The sequence below is a fragment of the Ranitomeya variabilis genome, chromosome 4 (genome assembly GCF_051348905.1).
Source record: "Ranitomeya variabilis isolate aRanVar5 chromosome 4, aRanVar5.hap1, whole genome shotgun sequence".
NCBI classification, from domain to species: Eukaryota; Metazoa; Chordata; class Amphibia; order Anura; family Dendrobatidae; genus Ranitomeya; species Ranitomeya variabilis.
Window position 1 is genome coordinate 459,278,460 of NC_135235.1, and position 17,249 is coordinate 459,295,708.

A 17,249-nucleotide genomic window follows, 5' to 3' on the forward strand; every position below is an offset into this window, starting at 1 on the left:
GATCTCAATTCCAGCCAATTTTGCATTGAAAAGTCAAATGGCGCTCCTTCCCTTCCGAGCTCTGCCATGCGCCCAAACAGTGGTTTATCCCCATATATGAAGTATCAGCGTACTCAGGACAAATTGCACAACAACTTTTGGGGTCCAATTTATCCTGCTACCCTTGGGAAAATAAAAAATTTGGGGCAAAAAGATCATTTTTTGTGAAAATTAATATTAATTTTTTTTACGGCTCCACATTATAAACTTCTGTGAAGCACTTGGAGGTTCAAAGTGCTCACCACACATCTAGATTAGTTCCTTAGAGGGTCTACTTTCCAAAATGGTGTCACTTGTGGGGGTTTCCACTGTTTAGGCACGTCAGGGGCTCTCCAAACACGACATGGGTTCCGATCTCAATTCCAGCCAATTTTGCATTGAAAAGTCAAATGGCGCTCCTTCCCTTCCGAGCTCTGCCATGTGCCCAATCAATGGTTTACCCCAACATGTGGGGTATCGGCGTACTCAGGACAAATTGTACAACAACTTTTTTGGTCCAATTTCTCCTGTTACCCTTGGTAAAATAAAACAAATTGGATCTGAAGTAAAAATTTTGTGAAAAAAAAGTTAAATGTTCAATTTTTTTTAAACATTCCAAAAATTCCTGTGAAGCACCTGAAGGGTTAATAAACTTTTTGAATGTGGTTTAGAGTACCTTGAGGGGTGCAGTTTTTAGAATGGTGTCACTTTTGGACATTTTCTGTCATATAGACCCCTCAAAGTCACTTCAAGTGTGAGGTGGTCCGTAAAAAAAATGGTTTTGCAAATTTTGTTGCAAAAATGAGAAATCGCTGGTCAACTTTTAACCCTTATAACTCCCTAACAAAAAAAAATTATGTTTCCAAAATTGTGCTGATGTAAAGCAGACATGTGGGAAATGTTGTTTATTAACTATATTATGTGATATAACTCTCTAATTTAAGGGCATAAAAACGAAAAATTTGAAAATTGCTAAATTTTCATAATTTTCGACAAATTTCTGTTTTTTTCACAAATAAATGCAAGTCATATCGAAGAAGTTTTACCACTATCATAAAGTACAATATGTCACGAGAAAACAATCTCAGAATCACCAGGATCCGTTGAAGCGTTTCAGAGTTATGACCTCATAAAGTGACAGTGGTCAGAATTGTAAAAATTGGCCGTGTCACTTAGGTGAAAACAGGCTTTGGGGTGAAGGGGTTAAAGTCATTTAATGTATGTGACTCTCCAGAATACTGTGGGAGCCATGCTGCTCCAGGTATATATGGCATGGAGAGGGGCATGATTGGTGCTGTAGCTGTGGCGGTTTCCGGCCGGCTTACTGGAGCTGCGGGCTCGGTGGGGCCTGGTAGCTGTACAGGGCCTGCGGCTGCTTCCACTGCGGGGCCTGGGGGCATCACTAGGCCTGCAGGTGTGTCCGCTGCATTGCCTGGGGGTGCTATGGGGCCTGCGGCTGCGACCACCACCATTTCCCCTCCCAGGTCAGACATGGCTCTTCCCCCTCGCTAACCTAATACAAGCTGGGCCTCCTCTCCGGAGTCTGCAGCGGTTCCTCCGGTGCGCCGCTTGGCACTTTGCAGCGTCTATTGTATGATAGAGGTTTTCTGTTATCCCTGTTAAGCCTTTGTGTCTTGTTTACATTACATTTCTGTCCCAGGCCTCATGGGATGTGAGGGGCAGATCAGGGTTTAACAGGCGCATAGTAAGGTCAAAGACCCGAGCCGCTCTACCTTCAAGAGTACCCCCAGGATAGGGATAGTTAGGGTCCCAGTTCCAAGGAAAGATTGAGGCTCCCGCTTTCTTACCGGAGACAGCGTGACACTTTTATTTTATATCATACATTGTTTTCAAATTTCTGCAGTGTTAGAGGGTTCAATTGCTTAAGAAGTGGAAAGATTGGGCAACCAAGAGTGGCTGTAAAAATGAATTTAGTACATTACATCATAGTTAAATGTGTACAGATTAGGTTCAAAATGAGAATACATCAGAAACAAGAGAGGCGGAGCAGCCCCACCTGTAGAATTTTATTAGTTTTTATTTTGCAATACTCTCATCATCCAACATCACGTAGTAACATTTAATTAGAGACTGTTTTCCAGTGAATTCCTATGCAAGTCACATCAATTATCAAGTGACTGGCTACGTACCATATCAGTATGACTGACTAAATGTGCAAGCAAAATCGACAAGCACAAGCTAGAAAACATAATACAGATGGTGATCTTCACCAATGGCATTCACGTGGGCATAGCTATAGCTATGTAAAGGTAGTCATAGCACAAAGGTCCTGGAGTTTAAGGCAGCCCCCAAAAAATTAGAATAAGGAACAAATAATGGTTAAGGGAGGTCCTGTTACTGATTTTGCATTGCGATCGAAAACTTCAAATTATATCACTGGACCAGTAAATGGAGCCAAATTGAATACAAAATTGAACTGATCATTAAAAATTTAATGATCAGATATCTCATAAATCTTTGATTTCAAGGAGATCTAAAATATTTTTTTGAAATTCCTACTGTGCAGACAAATACATACATCCCCTTAGGCTTTTTTTACACTTACCATGGTTTTGCGTCCCATTTTTGCGTCCCAATAGATTTCTATGGGGCCGCAAAAACGGGCTGCAATAATTCCACGGAGCGCCGTACGCCGTTTGGCCATGAGGGCCGTATTTACAGCCATGAAAAAATATTGATCCTGCTCAATCTTTTTCACGGCCCCTATTGTAAATCAATGGGGCCGCCAAAAACTATGGAAGGTTGGATTTGCGGTGCACCGTCACCTCCGGTTTTGCGGACTGACATTTTTTTCCCAATACTTTTGCCATAGTATTGGAAACCCGAAAAACGTTGATCCACAAGTTTTTTGCAGCCGGTTATTGCGGCAGACCGTGATAATTGCAGCAATATGGCCTGCAAAACCGGCCGCAAAAAACACGGTAAGCGCAAAAGAAGCCTAAGAGAGGGATGACCCAGGTCTTCTTTGGTTTCATAATTTTTGCTACTGGGTGAGAAGATCCTATGAAAGATTCAGCTCTACAGAGGAGACACATTGCTAGCAAATATGCCAGAAAGGAGGACCAGGGACTGGCACTGTCTTTGTCACAGAGAGAAATCAAGGTGCAGGAACTTCAGGTTGTTTGTAGGCAAAAAAATTTTTGTAGGCGATATTTTATTCAAACTGATATGAAACAAATTAAAACTATACACACAATGTGTTTCGCCTGTTCGTAGCCTTCCTCAGGTGTATGGAGACAATTAATTTGACCCTTCTTGTTTAGCCCTTTCCCAGTGTGAGAGAGGGTCTGAGAGACGGAGAGGAAAGGGCTCTTTGAGAAGAGTCAAATTTATTTTCTCAATACACTGGAAGAAGGCTTCAAACAGTTGAAACGCGTTGTTTATATAGTTTGTATTTGTTTCATATCAGATTGAATAAAATTTGACCTACAAGCAACTGGAAGTTCCTGCACCTTGATTTTACTCGATGGCAAAGACACATTCCCTGGTCCTCCTTCCGGCATCCATGCTGTAGAATACTCCTGCTTCAGGGTCCAATCCCTCCTCACCAAGTCAGTGTCAGTCTTTTGCAAATACATTCATATTTCAAGCGGGAGTTGCGCCTGTTTACACAACCACATCAGGTGAGCATTTTCCTTTAGATATTCACCTTCTCAATTGAGTAAATCTTACTATGCTTAGATAGCGCCATGTTTTTTCTCCTTTTGGAAGTTTGTCACTGATAAATAGATAAAAACAATATGTAAAGCAAATGAAACAGGATAAATATTAACTTTTAATGTTTAACCCCTTCCCGACCTGTGACGCCACGTAGGCGTCATGAAAGTTGGTGCCAATCCGACCTGTGACGCCTATGTGGCGTCAAGGAGGGATCGCGTTCCTGCAGATCGGGTGAAAGGGTTAACTCCAATTTCACCCATTCTGCAGGGACAGGGGGAGTGTTGCTTCAGCCCAGGGGGGGTGGCTTCACCCCCTCGTGGCTACGATCGCTCTGATTGGCTGTTGAAAGTGCAACAGCCAATCAGAGCAATTCGTAATATTTCACCTATAAAAAGTGGTGAAATATTACAAACCAGCCATGGTCGATGCTGCAATATCATCGGCCATGGCTGGAAACCCTGATGTGCCCCCCCCCCACAGCCACCGATCGCCTCCCCAGTCCTCCGTTCTGTCCCGTAGTCCCCTCCGTCTGCCTGTCCGCTCCCCCCGTCCTCCTGCCCGCTCCCCCCGTGCTCCGATCCACCCCCCCGTGCTCCGATCCCCCCCCTCATACTTACCGAGCCTCCCGGAGTCCGTCCGTCTTCTCCATGGGCGCCGCCATCTTCCAAAATGGCGGGCACATGCGCAGTGCGCCCGCCGAATCTGCCGACTGGCAGATTCGTTCCAGGTACATTTTGATCACTGTGATAAAACTTGTCACAGTGATCAAAATAAAAAAATAGTAAATGAAACCCCCCCTTTATAACCCCCATAGGTAGGGACAATAATAAAATAAAGAAAATATTTTTTTTTCTGCACTAGGGTTAGGGTTAGGGTTACGGCTAGGGTTAGCATTAGGGTTAGGGTTAGGGCTAGGGTTAGGGCTAGGGTTAGGGTTAGGGCTAGGGTTAGGGTTAGAACTAGGGTTAGGGTTAGAATTAGGCTATGTGCACACGGTGCGGAGTTGGCTGCGGATCCGCAGTGGATTGGCCGCTGCGGATTCCTAGCACTTTTCCATCAGGTTTACAGTACCATGTAAACCTATGGATAACCAAATCCGCTGTGCCCATGGCGCGGAAACGCTGTGTTGCATTTTCCGCAGCATGTCAATTCTTTGTGTGGATTCTGCAGCGTTTTACACCTGTTCTTCAATAGGAATCCGCAGCTGAAATCCACATAAAAAACACTGGAAATCCGCGGTAAATCCACAGGTAAAAAACAGTGCCTTTTACCTGCGGATTTTTCAAAAATGGTGCAGAAAAATCTCATACGAATCCGCAATGTGGGCACATAGCCTTAGGGTTAGGGTTGGAATTAGAGTTAGGGTTGGAATTAGGGCTAGGATTGGAAATAGGGTTAAGATTAGGCCTGTGGTTAGGGTTATGGTTAGGGGTGTGTTGGGGTTAGGGTTGTGGTTAGGGTTCGGATTAGGGTTAGGATTGGGATTAGGGTTAGGATTAGGTTTAGGGTTGGTATTAGGGTTATGGGTGTGTCGGGGTTAGGGTTGTGATTAGGGGTGTGTTGGGGTTAGGGTTGTGATTAGGGTCATGGCTAGAGTTGGGATTAGGGTTAGAGGTGTGTTGGGGTGAGTGTTGGAGTTAGAATTGAGGAGCTTCCACTTTTTAGGCACATCAGGGGTCTCCAAACGCAACATGGCGCCACCATTGATTCCAGCCAATCTTGCGTTCAAAAAGGCAAATGGTGCTCCCTCCCTTCCGAGCCCCGACGTGTGCCCAATCAGTGGTTTACCCCCACATATGGGGTATCAGTGTACTCAGGACAAACTGGGCAACAACTTTTGGGGTCCAATTTCTCCTGTTACCCTTGTGAAAATAAAAAATTGCTTGCTAAACATAATTTTTGAGGAAAGAAAAATGATTTTTTTATTTTCACGGCTCTGCGTTGTAAACTTCTGTGAAGCACTTGGGGGTTCAAAGTGCTCACCACATATCTAGATAAGTTCCATGGGGGGTCTAGTTTCCAAAAGAGGGTCAATTGTGGGGGGTTTCTACTGTTTAGGCACATCAGGGGCTCTGCAAATGCAACGTGACGCTCACAGACCATTCCATCAAAGTCTGCATTTCAAAACGTCACTACTTCCCTTCCGAGCCCCGACGTGTGCCCAAACAGTGGTTCCCCCCCACATATGGGGTATCAGCGTACTCAGAACAAACTGGACAACAACGTTTGGGGTCCAATTTCTCCTGCTACCCTTGTGAAACTAAAAAATTGCTTGCTAAAACATAATTTTAGAGGAAAGAAAAATGATTTTTTATTTTCACGGCTCTGCGTTGTAAACTTTTGTGAAGCACTTTGGGGGTCAAAGTACTCACCACATATCTAGATAAGTTCCTTGGGGGTCTAGTTTCCAAAATGGGGTCACTTGTTGGGGGGTTTCTACTGTTTAGGCACATCAGGGACTCTGCAAACGCAATATGACGCCCGTGGACCATTCCATCAAAGTCTGCATTTCAAAAGTCACTACTTCCCTTCCCGGGCGTGTGCCCAAGCAGTGGTTTACCCCCACATATGGGGTATTAGTGTACTCAGGACAAACTGGACAACAACTTTTGGGGTCCAATTTCTCCTGTTACTCTTGTGAAAATAAAAAATTGCAGGCTAAAAAATAATTTTTGAAGAAAGAAAAATTATTTTTTATTTTCACAGCTCTGCGATATAAACTTCTGTGAAGCACTTGGGGGTTTAAAGTGGTCACCGCACATCTACATTAGTTCCATGGGAGGTCTATTTTCCAAAATGGGGTCACATGTGGGGGAGCTCCAATGTTTAGGCACACAGGGGCTCTCCAAACGCGACATGGTGTCCGGTAACGATTGGAGCTAATTTTTCATTCAAAAAGTCAAATGGCAACACATTTTAGGATCCATTTTATCCTGTTGCCCATGTGAAAATGAAAAAATTGAGGATAAATGAAATTTTTTGTGAAAATAAAGTACTTTTTCATTTTTACGGATCAATTTGTGAAGCACCTGGGGATTCAAAGTGCTCACTATGCATCTAGATGAGCTCCTTGGGGGGTCTAGTTTCCAAAATGGCGTCAGTTGTGGGAGAGCTCCAATGTTTAGGCACACAGGGGCTCTCCAAACGCGACATGGTGTCCGCTAAAGATTGGAGCCAATTTTTCATTGAAAAAGTCAAATGGCGCTCCTTCCCTTCCGAGCCCTGTCGTGCGCCCAAACAGTGGTTCCCCTGATATGGGGTATCGGCGTACTCAGAACAAATTGTACAATAACTTTTGGGGTCCAGTTTCTCTTTTTACCCTTGGGAAAATAAAAAAATTGTTGCTAAAAGTTCATTTTTGTGACTAAAAAGTTAAATGTTCATTTCTTCCTTCCATGTTGCTTCTGCTGCTGTGAAGCACCTGAAGGGTTAATAAACTTCTTGAATGTGGTTTTGAGTACCTTGAGGGGTGCAGTTTTTAGAATGGTGTCACTTTTGGGTATTTTCAGCCATATAGACCCCTCAAACTGACTTCAAATGTGAGGTGGTCCCTAAAAAAAATGGTTTTGTAAATTTCGTTGTAAAAATGAGAAATCGCTGGTCAAATTTTAACCCTTATAACTTCCTAGCAAAAAAAAAATTTTGTTTCCAAAATTGTGCTGATGTAAAGTAGACATGTGGGTAATGTTATTTATTAACTATTTTGTGTCACATAACTCTCTTGTTTAACAGAATAAAAATTCAAAATTTGAAAATTGCTAAATTTTCAAAATTTTAGCCAAATTTGCATTTTTTTCACAAATAAACGCAAAAATTATCGACCTAAATATACCACTAACATGAAGCCAATATGTCATGAAAAAACAGTCTCAGAACCGCTAGGATCTGTTGAAGCATTTCTGAGTTATTACCTCATAAAGGGACACTGGTCAGAATTGCAAAAAACGGCCAAGTCATTAAGGTCAAAATAGGCTGAAGGGGTTAAATTTGCAATAGATAACCATATGAAAGTAAGTGGTATAGAGAGTAAAAATGCTTTAGATAGCAGCAAAAAAGGAATAGCCAGGTAGAAAATTAAAGTGCTCCAACATGCCTTCAGATGAATACCGTATGTTTACCACCCTAGTATATCTGCCAGTGGATAATGTATTTTTATTTATTCATTCAAAGTGCAAGAAATGACCCCATACGGTCCTGGAGAATAATAACTATGGTTCTGTTACGTAATTTTAAACATTAAGATTATAATTTAATATTTAACCCCTTTGATTTGCTTTACGTGATACTAATAATATAGGGGTTTTAAACACCTTATTCAGCTATTTAATTACAGTAAATAAATGCATTAGAAGCCCAAATGAATGTGGGAAACATAGTACAGGCATGCAAACTCTAGACCAGGGGTTCATAATATGTGATGAATTTTGATCAATGGTTTGCATGTGAAATAGTGTGCATATGATACACAATGAGTTTAATACATACTGTATGAAATTGACACTAACCCTCTGATGAGTAAGTTAAGTACAAAATGGCATTAAAGAGGTTGTACACTACTTTTCCATTGATGACCTATCCTTAGGATACGTCATCAATGTTTGATCTGTGGGGGTCCAACACCCGAAACCCCCGCCGATCAGTTGCCATCAGTGTCGGTGGCGGCGGCCATTGGTCAGAAGTACTTGAGGAGCTGGCTGTCTTCTGCTAGTGGCCGTTGCAGGGTACTGCACATACGACTCCAACTACTGAGGATGCTTGGTCCATCATAGCTGTCAACAGCTGTCTGTGGATGGATACCATGTTTTGACATAGGTGGTTTTCCTTTATTGGATGCTGCCCTTCCCGTGGTTGTTCCTTCCCAGTGAAAGACCTGGCTATTCATTGCTTGCGTTGAGAAACACGTGATGGTGTCTCCATGGCTTTTCTACATGCATTTGCATATTTCCCTTTAGGGATGGGGCAGTGTTCTGGATCACTGCGTTGAGAAACACGTGATGGTGTCTTCGCGGTGTTGGATGTTTTGATCTCCCCAAGGTCATTCACCCTTATGTTTATAGTCTTTTCAATAGGCACTGCTCCTAATAGCCAGTTTCCTACTCCACACTGATGAGGGGCAAATACCCCGAAACAGCTGTCTGTGGATACCATGTTTTGGCATAGGTGGTTTTCCTATATTGGATGCTGCCCTTCCCGTGGTTGTTCCTTCCCGGTGAAAGACCTGGCTATTCATTGCTTGCGTTGAGAAACACGTGATGGTGTCTCCGCGGCTTTTCTACATGCATTTGCATATTTTCCCTTTAGGGATGGGGGCAGTTTTCTTGATCACTGCGTTGAGAAACACGTGATGGTGTCTCCGCGGTGTTGGATGTTTTGATCTCCCCAAGGTCATTCACCCTTATGTTTATAGACTTTTCACTAGGCACCACCCCTAATAGCCAGTTTCCTACTCCACACTGATGAGGGGCAAATACCCCGAAACAGCTGTCTGTGGATGGATACCATGTTTTGGCATAGGTGGGTTTCCTTTATTGGATGCTGCCCTTCCCGTGGTTGTTCCTTCCTGGTGAAAGACCTGGCTATTCATTGCTTGCGTTGAGAAACACGTGATGGTGTCTCCATGGCTTTTCTACATGCATTTGCATATTTCCCTTTAGGGATGGGGCAGTGTTCTGGATCACTGTGTTGAGAAACACGTGATGGTGTCTCCGCGGTGTTGGATGTTTTGATCTCCCCAAGGTCATTCACCCTTATGTTTATGGTCCATCATAGAGATAGCCGCAACACTATGAGGAGAGGCAGGGGCCTATTCTGCTGTCATTTGCAGACAGAGGGGGCCCTCTTTGCTTAATTCTGCAAATGACAGCATCAAGGGCCTCTGAATCTTTTGTTATGGATCGTGGTTGTCCTGATGGAGTAGCTACTGTATATGCTTCAAAGCATGTTGCCGAATAAACCACTTACTATATAGATTGGCATCCATCATTCCTCTTCCTACTGCAGGGCAGAATCAATCCATCTGTTTTTTTCCATTGCCTATGCTTTATCTCCTTGTGGGTCTGCAGAAGCCTCAAGTTTTTTTAGTGGATGTGTGCACACAACCCAAACTAGGTGAGCACAATTGTGCTATTTTCCTCCATTTCTGTTTTCCCAGATAAAACATTATTTGTGCTTTGTCTCTTTCTAGTCTCTCTCTTGGACCCACTACGTATATGTTTTGTTAACATCATTGTGGTATGGAGGGGGGCACATACATATTACTTGCACAGGGGCCCTCTGCAGACAGTGTCCACCCTTGATTGAACCACATTGATTTTAAAGGAAAAATCCATTAAAGTCTCAATCTATTAATTTCACTCTTATCCTCCTATGAACTGCCAACAATATAATTTTGATCCTAGTATCAGTTGTTTTTACCCAATTGTGGTGAATAACAGCATTTAGATGGCAATTTCATTATTTTCTGCCTCTACATTAGGCACAAACTTGCTTTATAAAGACAGGAACACTGTACGCCACAGTATTACAAGTCCTGCCTGGTCCCCCATTTTTTTTCAACATGCATTACATAATCTGAGACCCTGTTCACATCAGATTTAGGGAAGAGTCAGATGACCATATAACTCAGACTGTGATCCAACTCAATGCTTGGACTGGCCGTCGGCTCTCCCTACCTGAGCACAACAGCTGTATAGAAATACATGCTGTCATGGTCGGGTCAGGAGAGTCGACGGCCAGTCCGAGCATTGCGTTGGATCACAGTCCGAGCATTGCGTTGGATCACAGTCCGAGTTATAAGGTCATCTGACTCTTCCCTTAGAGTATATTCTGGAGGTGTACATTGGGAAGACTCCTGACATATCTTTGACAGAAGGCTGTGACATACTGCTCAGTATAGACATACAATAGGCTATATCCTCCATATGCTCCAATTCTAAAAAAAAGTGGCACGTTTATTAGTGTTCCTCTGCAGTATAGAATACTCCTTATTATATACAGGGTTAGAATGATGCCTACTCACCACCATGGCCCTGGCAGAGGTAACAACAGCAGCAGAACCCCTGGCATCTTGAACATTGGCAGAACTTATGATCATGGTAGCCACATGTCCACTTTGCCCCCATTATTTCCTGATATGTCAGCCCTCTCTCTAGTCCATGCTAATGAAGAGGTTTTGTATTTGCTGCCTCATCTCTTCACTGCCCTGTGGTGCAGGCAGTGGCGTAACTACAAAGTTATGGGCCCCGGTGCGAACTTCCAAATGGGGCCCCCCCCGCCATAAAATTCAATGTAAGCCCCATAGAATACAATGCAGCCCCCCTCATAGTATAATGCAGCCCCTCCATACAGGGGCAGTGACAAAGACACGAGCAAATGGTGACGAGGGGGCAGAGGAGAGGGAACAAGGGGGCAAGGAAGACAGGCACTAGGGGACACATGGGGGCTAGGAGGCAGGGGAGAAGGATACAAGGGGTCTAGTGGGCAAGGGAGACTGACACAAGTGGGCAAGGGAGACTGACACAAAGGGCACACGGGGACTAGTGGACAAGAGAGACTGGCACACGGGGACACGGACTAGTGGGCAAGGGAGACTGACACACGGGGAATAGTGGGCAAGGGAGACTGATACAAGGGGACTAGTGGGCAATGGAGACTGACACACGGGGACAAGGGACAAGCACAAGGGGACAAGGGAGACAGGCACAAGGGGACACATAGGGACTAGTGAGCAAGAGACTGACACAAGGGGACAAGGGATACAAGCACAAGGGGACACACAGGGACAAGTGGGAAAGGGAGACTGACACACAGGGACTAGTGGGCAAAGGAGACTGACACAAGCACAAGGGGACAAAGGAGACTGACACAAGCACAAGGGGACATAGGAGACAGGCACATTGGGACACACAGGGACTAATGGGCAAGGGAGACTGGCACACGGGGACACAAGCATAAGGGAGACAGGCTCAAGGGGACACACAGGGACTAATGGGCAAGGGAGACTGGCACACGGGGACAAGGGACACAAGCATAAGGGGACAAGGGAGACAGGCACATGGGGACACACAGGGACTAATGGGCAAGGGAGACTGGCACATGGGGACACAAGCATAAGGGAGACAGGCTCAAGGGGACTCACGGCCCCCTGACCTGCCAGAGCCGCTTGCAGCTGCGACCGTAGTAGTTACGCCGCTGCCTCACACACACACATACTACAGATATCACACACACACTACAGATATCACACACACACACACATCATACTACAGATATCACACACACACACACACATCAGTTATTACACACACTACAGATATCACACACACATCATATTACAGATATCACACACATACTACAGTTATCACACACACACACTACAGATATCACACACACACACAGACATACTACAGATATCACACACACACACATCATACTACAGATATCACACACACACACACTACAGATAACACACACACACACACACTACAGATATCACACACACACACACACACACACACATACACACACTACAGATATCACACACACACACACATACACACACTACAGATATCACACACACACACATCATACTACAGATATCACACACATACTACAGTTATCACACACACACTACAGATACCACACACACACACACACACACACACACACACACACACACACACCAGAGATACCAGCTCATATATACAACTCACAATCTCCTCTCTGGTACAGGGGTGGCTGATGTAAACCGGCTGCAGCTCCTCAGCTTCTCCTGACTAAGGCTAGTTTCACACTAGCGTCGGGAACAACCCATCGACGTTCCCGACGCTAGTGTGGTCTCCGCCGCACAACGGGGGCAGCGGATGCATTTTTCCCACGCATCCGCTGCCCCATTGTGAGGTGCGGGGAAGTGCGGGGAGGTGGGGGCGGAGTTCCGGCCGCGCATGCGCGGTCGGAAAAAGTGGACCGTCGGGAGCAAAAAACGTTACATGTAAGGTTTTTTTCTCCCGACGGTCCACTACCACACGCCCAAGCGTCGCAAAACGGACGCGACGTTTGGCAATGCGTCGCAAATGCGTCGCTAATGTTAGTCTATGACGAAAAAACGTATCCAGCAAGAACTTTTGCTGGATGCGTATTTTCGGCAAAACGACGCATTTGCGACGTATTGCAGTTAACGCTAGTGTGAAACTAGCCTAAAGCGGCTCTGTCCCGCACCTCCCCCCTGCTCTCGCCTTCTGTCCCGGGGTTATTTTGGCTTTCTCTTAAAGGGCACCTGTCACCCCGTTTTTTCCGTATGAGATAAAAATACTGTTAAATAGGGCCTGAGCTGTGCATTACAATAGTGTATTTTGTGGACCCCGATTCCCCACCTATGCTGCCGAAATACGTTACCAAAGTAGTCGTTTTCGCCTGTCAATCAGGCTGGTCTGGTCAGATGGGCGTGGTGTCTTCCCCCAGATCTTTCTTAGTTTTCCGTTGGTGGCGTAGTGGTGTGCGCATGCCCAAGGTCCCGAATCCACTGCACAGGGGAGTGAAAATAGCGTGATGTGCGACATTTCATTGGTGATCGGTGGGGGCGGCCATCTTCCTTTGGCCGCGCGTGCGCAGAAGCGGCGCTCTGCTGGCCGCGGCTTCAGGAAAATGGCCGCAGGATGCCGCGCGTGCCCAGATGGAGATCGCGGCGGCCATTTTCCTGAAGCAGAGATGCGACACCTCGTACACACCCGACTCCGCTCCGTACACCCCCGACTCCGCTCCGTACACCTCGTACACACACGGCTCCGCTCCGTACACCTCGTACACACACGGCTCCGCTCCGTACACCTCGTACACACACGGCTCCGCTCCGTACACCTCGTACACACACGGCTCCGCTCCGTACACCTCGTACACACACGGCTCCGCTCCGTACACCTCGTACACACACGGCTCCGCTCCGTACACCTCGTACACACCCGGCTCCGCTCCGTACACCTCGTACACACCCGGCTCCGCTCCGTACACCTCGTACACACCCGGCTCCGCTCCGTACACCTCGTACACACCCGGCTCCGCTCCGTACACCTCGTACACACCCGGCTCCGCTCCGTACACCTCGTACACACCCGGCTCCGCTCCGTACACCTCGTACACACCCGGCTCCGCTCCGTACACCTCGTGCACACCCGGCTCCGCTCCGTACACCTCGTGCACACCCGGCTCCGCTCCGTACACCTCGTGCACACCCGGCTCCGCTCCGTACACCTCGTGCACACCCGGCTCCGCTCCGTACACCTCGTGCACACCCGGCTCCGCTCCGTACACCTCATGCACACCCGGCTCCGCTCCGTACACCTCATGCACACCCGGCTCCGCTCCGTACACCTCATGCACACCCGGCTCTGCTCCGTACACCTCATGCACACCCGGCTCTGCTCCGTACACCTCATGCACACCCGGCTCCGCTCCGTACACCTCGTGCACACCCGGCTCTGCTCCGTACACCTCGTGCACACCCGGCTCTGCTCCGTACACCTCATGCACACCCGGCTCTGCTCCGTACACCTCATACACACCCGGCTCTGCTCCGTACACCTCGTACACACCCGGCTCCGCTCCGTACACCTCATGCACACCCGGCTCCGCTCCGTACACCTCATGCACACCCGGCTCTGCTCCGTACACCTCGTGCACACCCGGCTCTGCTCCGTACACCTCATGCACACCCGGCTCTGCTCCGTACACCTCATACACACCCGGCTCTGCTCCGTACACCTCATACACACCCGGCTCTGCTCCGTACACCTCATGCACACCCAGCTCTGCTCCGTACACCTCATGCACACCCAGCTCTGCTCCGTACACCTCATGCACACCCGGCTCCGCTCTGTACACCTCATACACACACTGCTCTGCTACATCCACCCAAACCCCTCCTGACCTCACACAAAAGCTTACCCTCCAGCACGATGACAAACAGCACTGCACTACTGTCCTGCACTACACGGAAGCCCTTGATCATGTGACTCCAACTCCTCCCCTCCTGTGACCTCATCACAGGTCCTGTGCGCACAGAGCAGTGGCAGCTATAGTAGTGGTGTGCGGCTCTCTGCGGTGGAGGGGCTCTGCTGCGGGTCAAGTGCAGTCCCACCCGTGATCGCGAGTGCACGCGCAGCAGGGCCTGTAAGGAAGAATTATTTAAAGGGCCGGCGGCCCATTTTGTAGCTTAGAGTTCTTAGGAGCCCGCCCAGTCTGCTGGACTGGGTGGGCCCCTAAGCACTGCGGGCCCCGTCGCAATTGCGACCCCTGCGACCGCGGTAGTTACGCCCCTGGGTGCAGGTGAACGGGCTGCATCTATGGAGTTCAGCACAAACCAGTGATATCAGAGTGATGACTCCAAGGACAACATCTGCAAGGAGTTTGTATGTTCTTCCCGTGTTTGCGTGTGTTTCCTCCGGGTACTCCAGTTTCCTCCCACATTCCAAAGACATACTGATAGGGAATTTAGATTGTGAGCCCCATCAGGGACAGTGATGATAATGTGTACAAACTGTAAAGCGCTGTGGAATATGTTAGTGCTATATAAAAATAAAGATCATTATTATGTGCTACAGTGTGACCCATAGGTGTAGTACAGTCAATTTTTTGTTTAACTTTTCTTGGGAGCTTATGATAGCGTGATAGTTTAATACACCAGTTCTATGGTAAACCACATTTTATTGACTGTATATTGATATAATGACTGAGTTATGATAACGATAACCTCAGGTCTGCTGCATTTGTATAATGAAATTTAGTATGCAGAAGCAAGTGTCAAAAGTCATCACTAGACAGACGCTTTGAATAATAGCAAGAAGACAATAAAATACAAGGATCCACCCAGCTCATTAGAAATAATAGCAATTAAAATACTAGGAGAGGCTGCATTCCTATATATGGTAGCTGTGCCTGTCAGAGTCACACAGGACAGTCAGATACTCAGAAGTTCCACTACAGAGACATCATGACAGGTATGTGCAGTAGGTTTTAAAGTAACAATTTTTTGAGACAAATTTAGCTAAAGGGAGAATTGTGGATGATTACTGGTGAGAGGTCTGTAGTCCTAGGAATTTAGTTACGTATTTTTTTGTGTGCATCAAATATTGTTCATGAAATTGGTTCACAACGGCTTGTATGTATATGTGGATAATAAGAATGATGTGGAGTTGCTTTTTATGGTCATTGTAGTTTTATTCTGTCAACATCTTTATATCTGAAATATTGGTAGAGAGCTGAAATGTTGGTATGTCTTGGTGTTTAATGGGGGCCATGTTTCTAACCCCTTTATTAATGTTTTGTTAAAGCAGTTTGAGGGAACCCAATTCAGGAACACCAATCTGTACGTAAAGTGGGGAAAAAAAGTATTTAGTCAGCCACCAATTGTGCAAGTTCTCCCACTTAAAAAGATGAGAGAGGCCTGTAATTGACATCATAAGTAGACCACAACTATGAGAGTCAAGATGAGAAAACAAATCCAGAAAATCACCTTGTCTGATTTGGCAAGATGTATTTTGAAAATTATGTTGGAAAATAAGTATTTGGTCATTAACAATAGTTCATCTCAATATTTTGTTATATATCCTTTGTTGGCAATGACAGAGATCAAACGTTTTCTGTAAGTCTTTACAAGGTTGGCACACACTGTTGATGGTATGTTGGCCCATTCCTCCATGCAGATCTCCTCAACAGTAGTGATGTTTTGGACCTGTCGCTGGGCAACACAGACTTTCAACTCCTTCCAAAGGTTTTCTATGGGGTTGAGATCTGGAGACTGGCTAGGCCACTCCAGGACCTTCATATGCTTCTTACGAAGGCACTCCTTCATTGACCTGGCGGTGTGCTTTGCATCATTATCATGCTGAAAGACCTATTTACATTTCATCTTCAATGCCCTTGCTGATGGAAGGATGTTTGCACGCAAAATATCACGATACATGGCCACATTCATTATTTCATGTACACGGATCAGTCGTCCTGGTAGCTTTGCAGAGAAATAGCCCCAAAACATGATGTTGCCACTCCCATGCTACACAGTAGGTATGGTATTCTTTGGATGCAACTCAGCATTCTGTCTCCTCCAAACATGATGAGTCTTGTTTCTACTAAACAGTTCTACTTGGGTTTCATCAGACCATATGACATTCTCCCAATACTCCTCTGGATAATCCAAATGCTCTCTAGCAAACTTCAGACAGGCCTGTACATGTACTGGCTTAAACAGGGGGCACATCTGGCACTGCAAGATCTGAGTCCCTGACCGCATAGTGTGTTATTGATGGTAGCCTTTGTTACGGTGGTCCCAGCTCTATGCAGATCATTCACTAGGTCCCCCTTGTGGCTCTGGGATTTTTGCTCACCGTTCTTGTGATCATTTTGACCTCACGGGGTGAGATCTTGTGTGGAGCCCCAGATCAAGGGAGATTATCAGTGGTCTTGAATGTCTTCCATTTTCTCATTATTGCTCCCATAGTTGATTTCATCACACCAAGCTGCTTGCCTATTGCAGATTCAATCTTCTCAGCCTGGTGCAG

At 46.1% G+C, this 17,249-nt stretch overlaps 1 protein-coding gene across 3 annotated transcripts in view; it reads left to right on the forward strand.

Moving 5' to 3' along the window:
• The first annotated feature begins 14,760 nt into the window (after positions 1 to 14,760).
• Positions 14,761 to 17,249, forward strand: part of LOC143765198 (protein-glutamine gamma-glutamyltransferase E-like) — a 121,589-nt gene continuing 119,100 nt past the window's right edge. The window contains exon 1 of one of the 3 annotated variants that reach the window (XM_077251636.1): positions 14,761 to 14,862. Coding sequence is in view for 2 of the 3 variants with exons in the window: in XM_077251634.1 (XP_077107749.1) it covers positions 15,683 to 15,689 (7 nt within the window). In the remaining variant the exon portion in view is untranslated. Of the gene's footprint in view, positions 14,863 to 15,625; positions 15,690 to 17,249 lie in introns of those variants that run through there. The other 2 variants (XM_077251634.1, XM_077251635.1) reach the window with 2 other exon arrangements.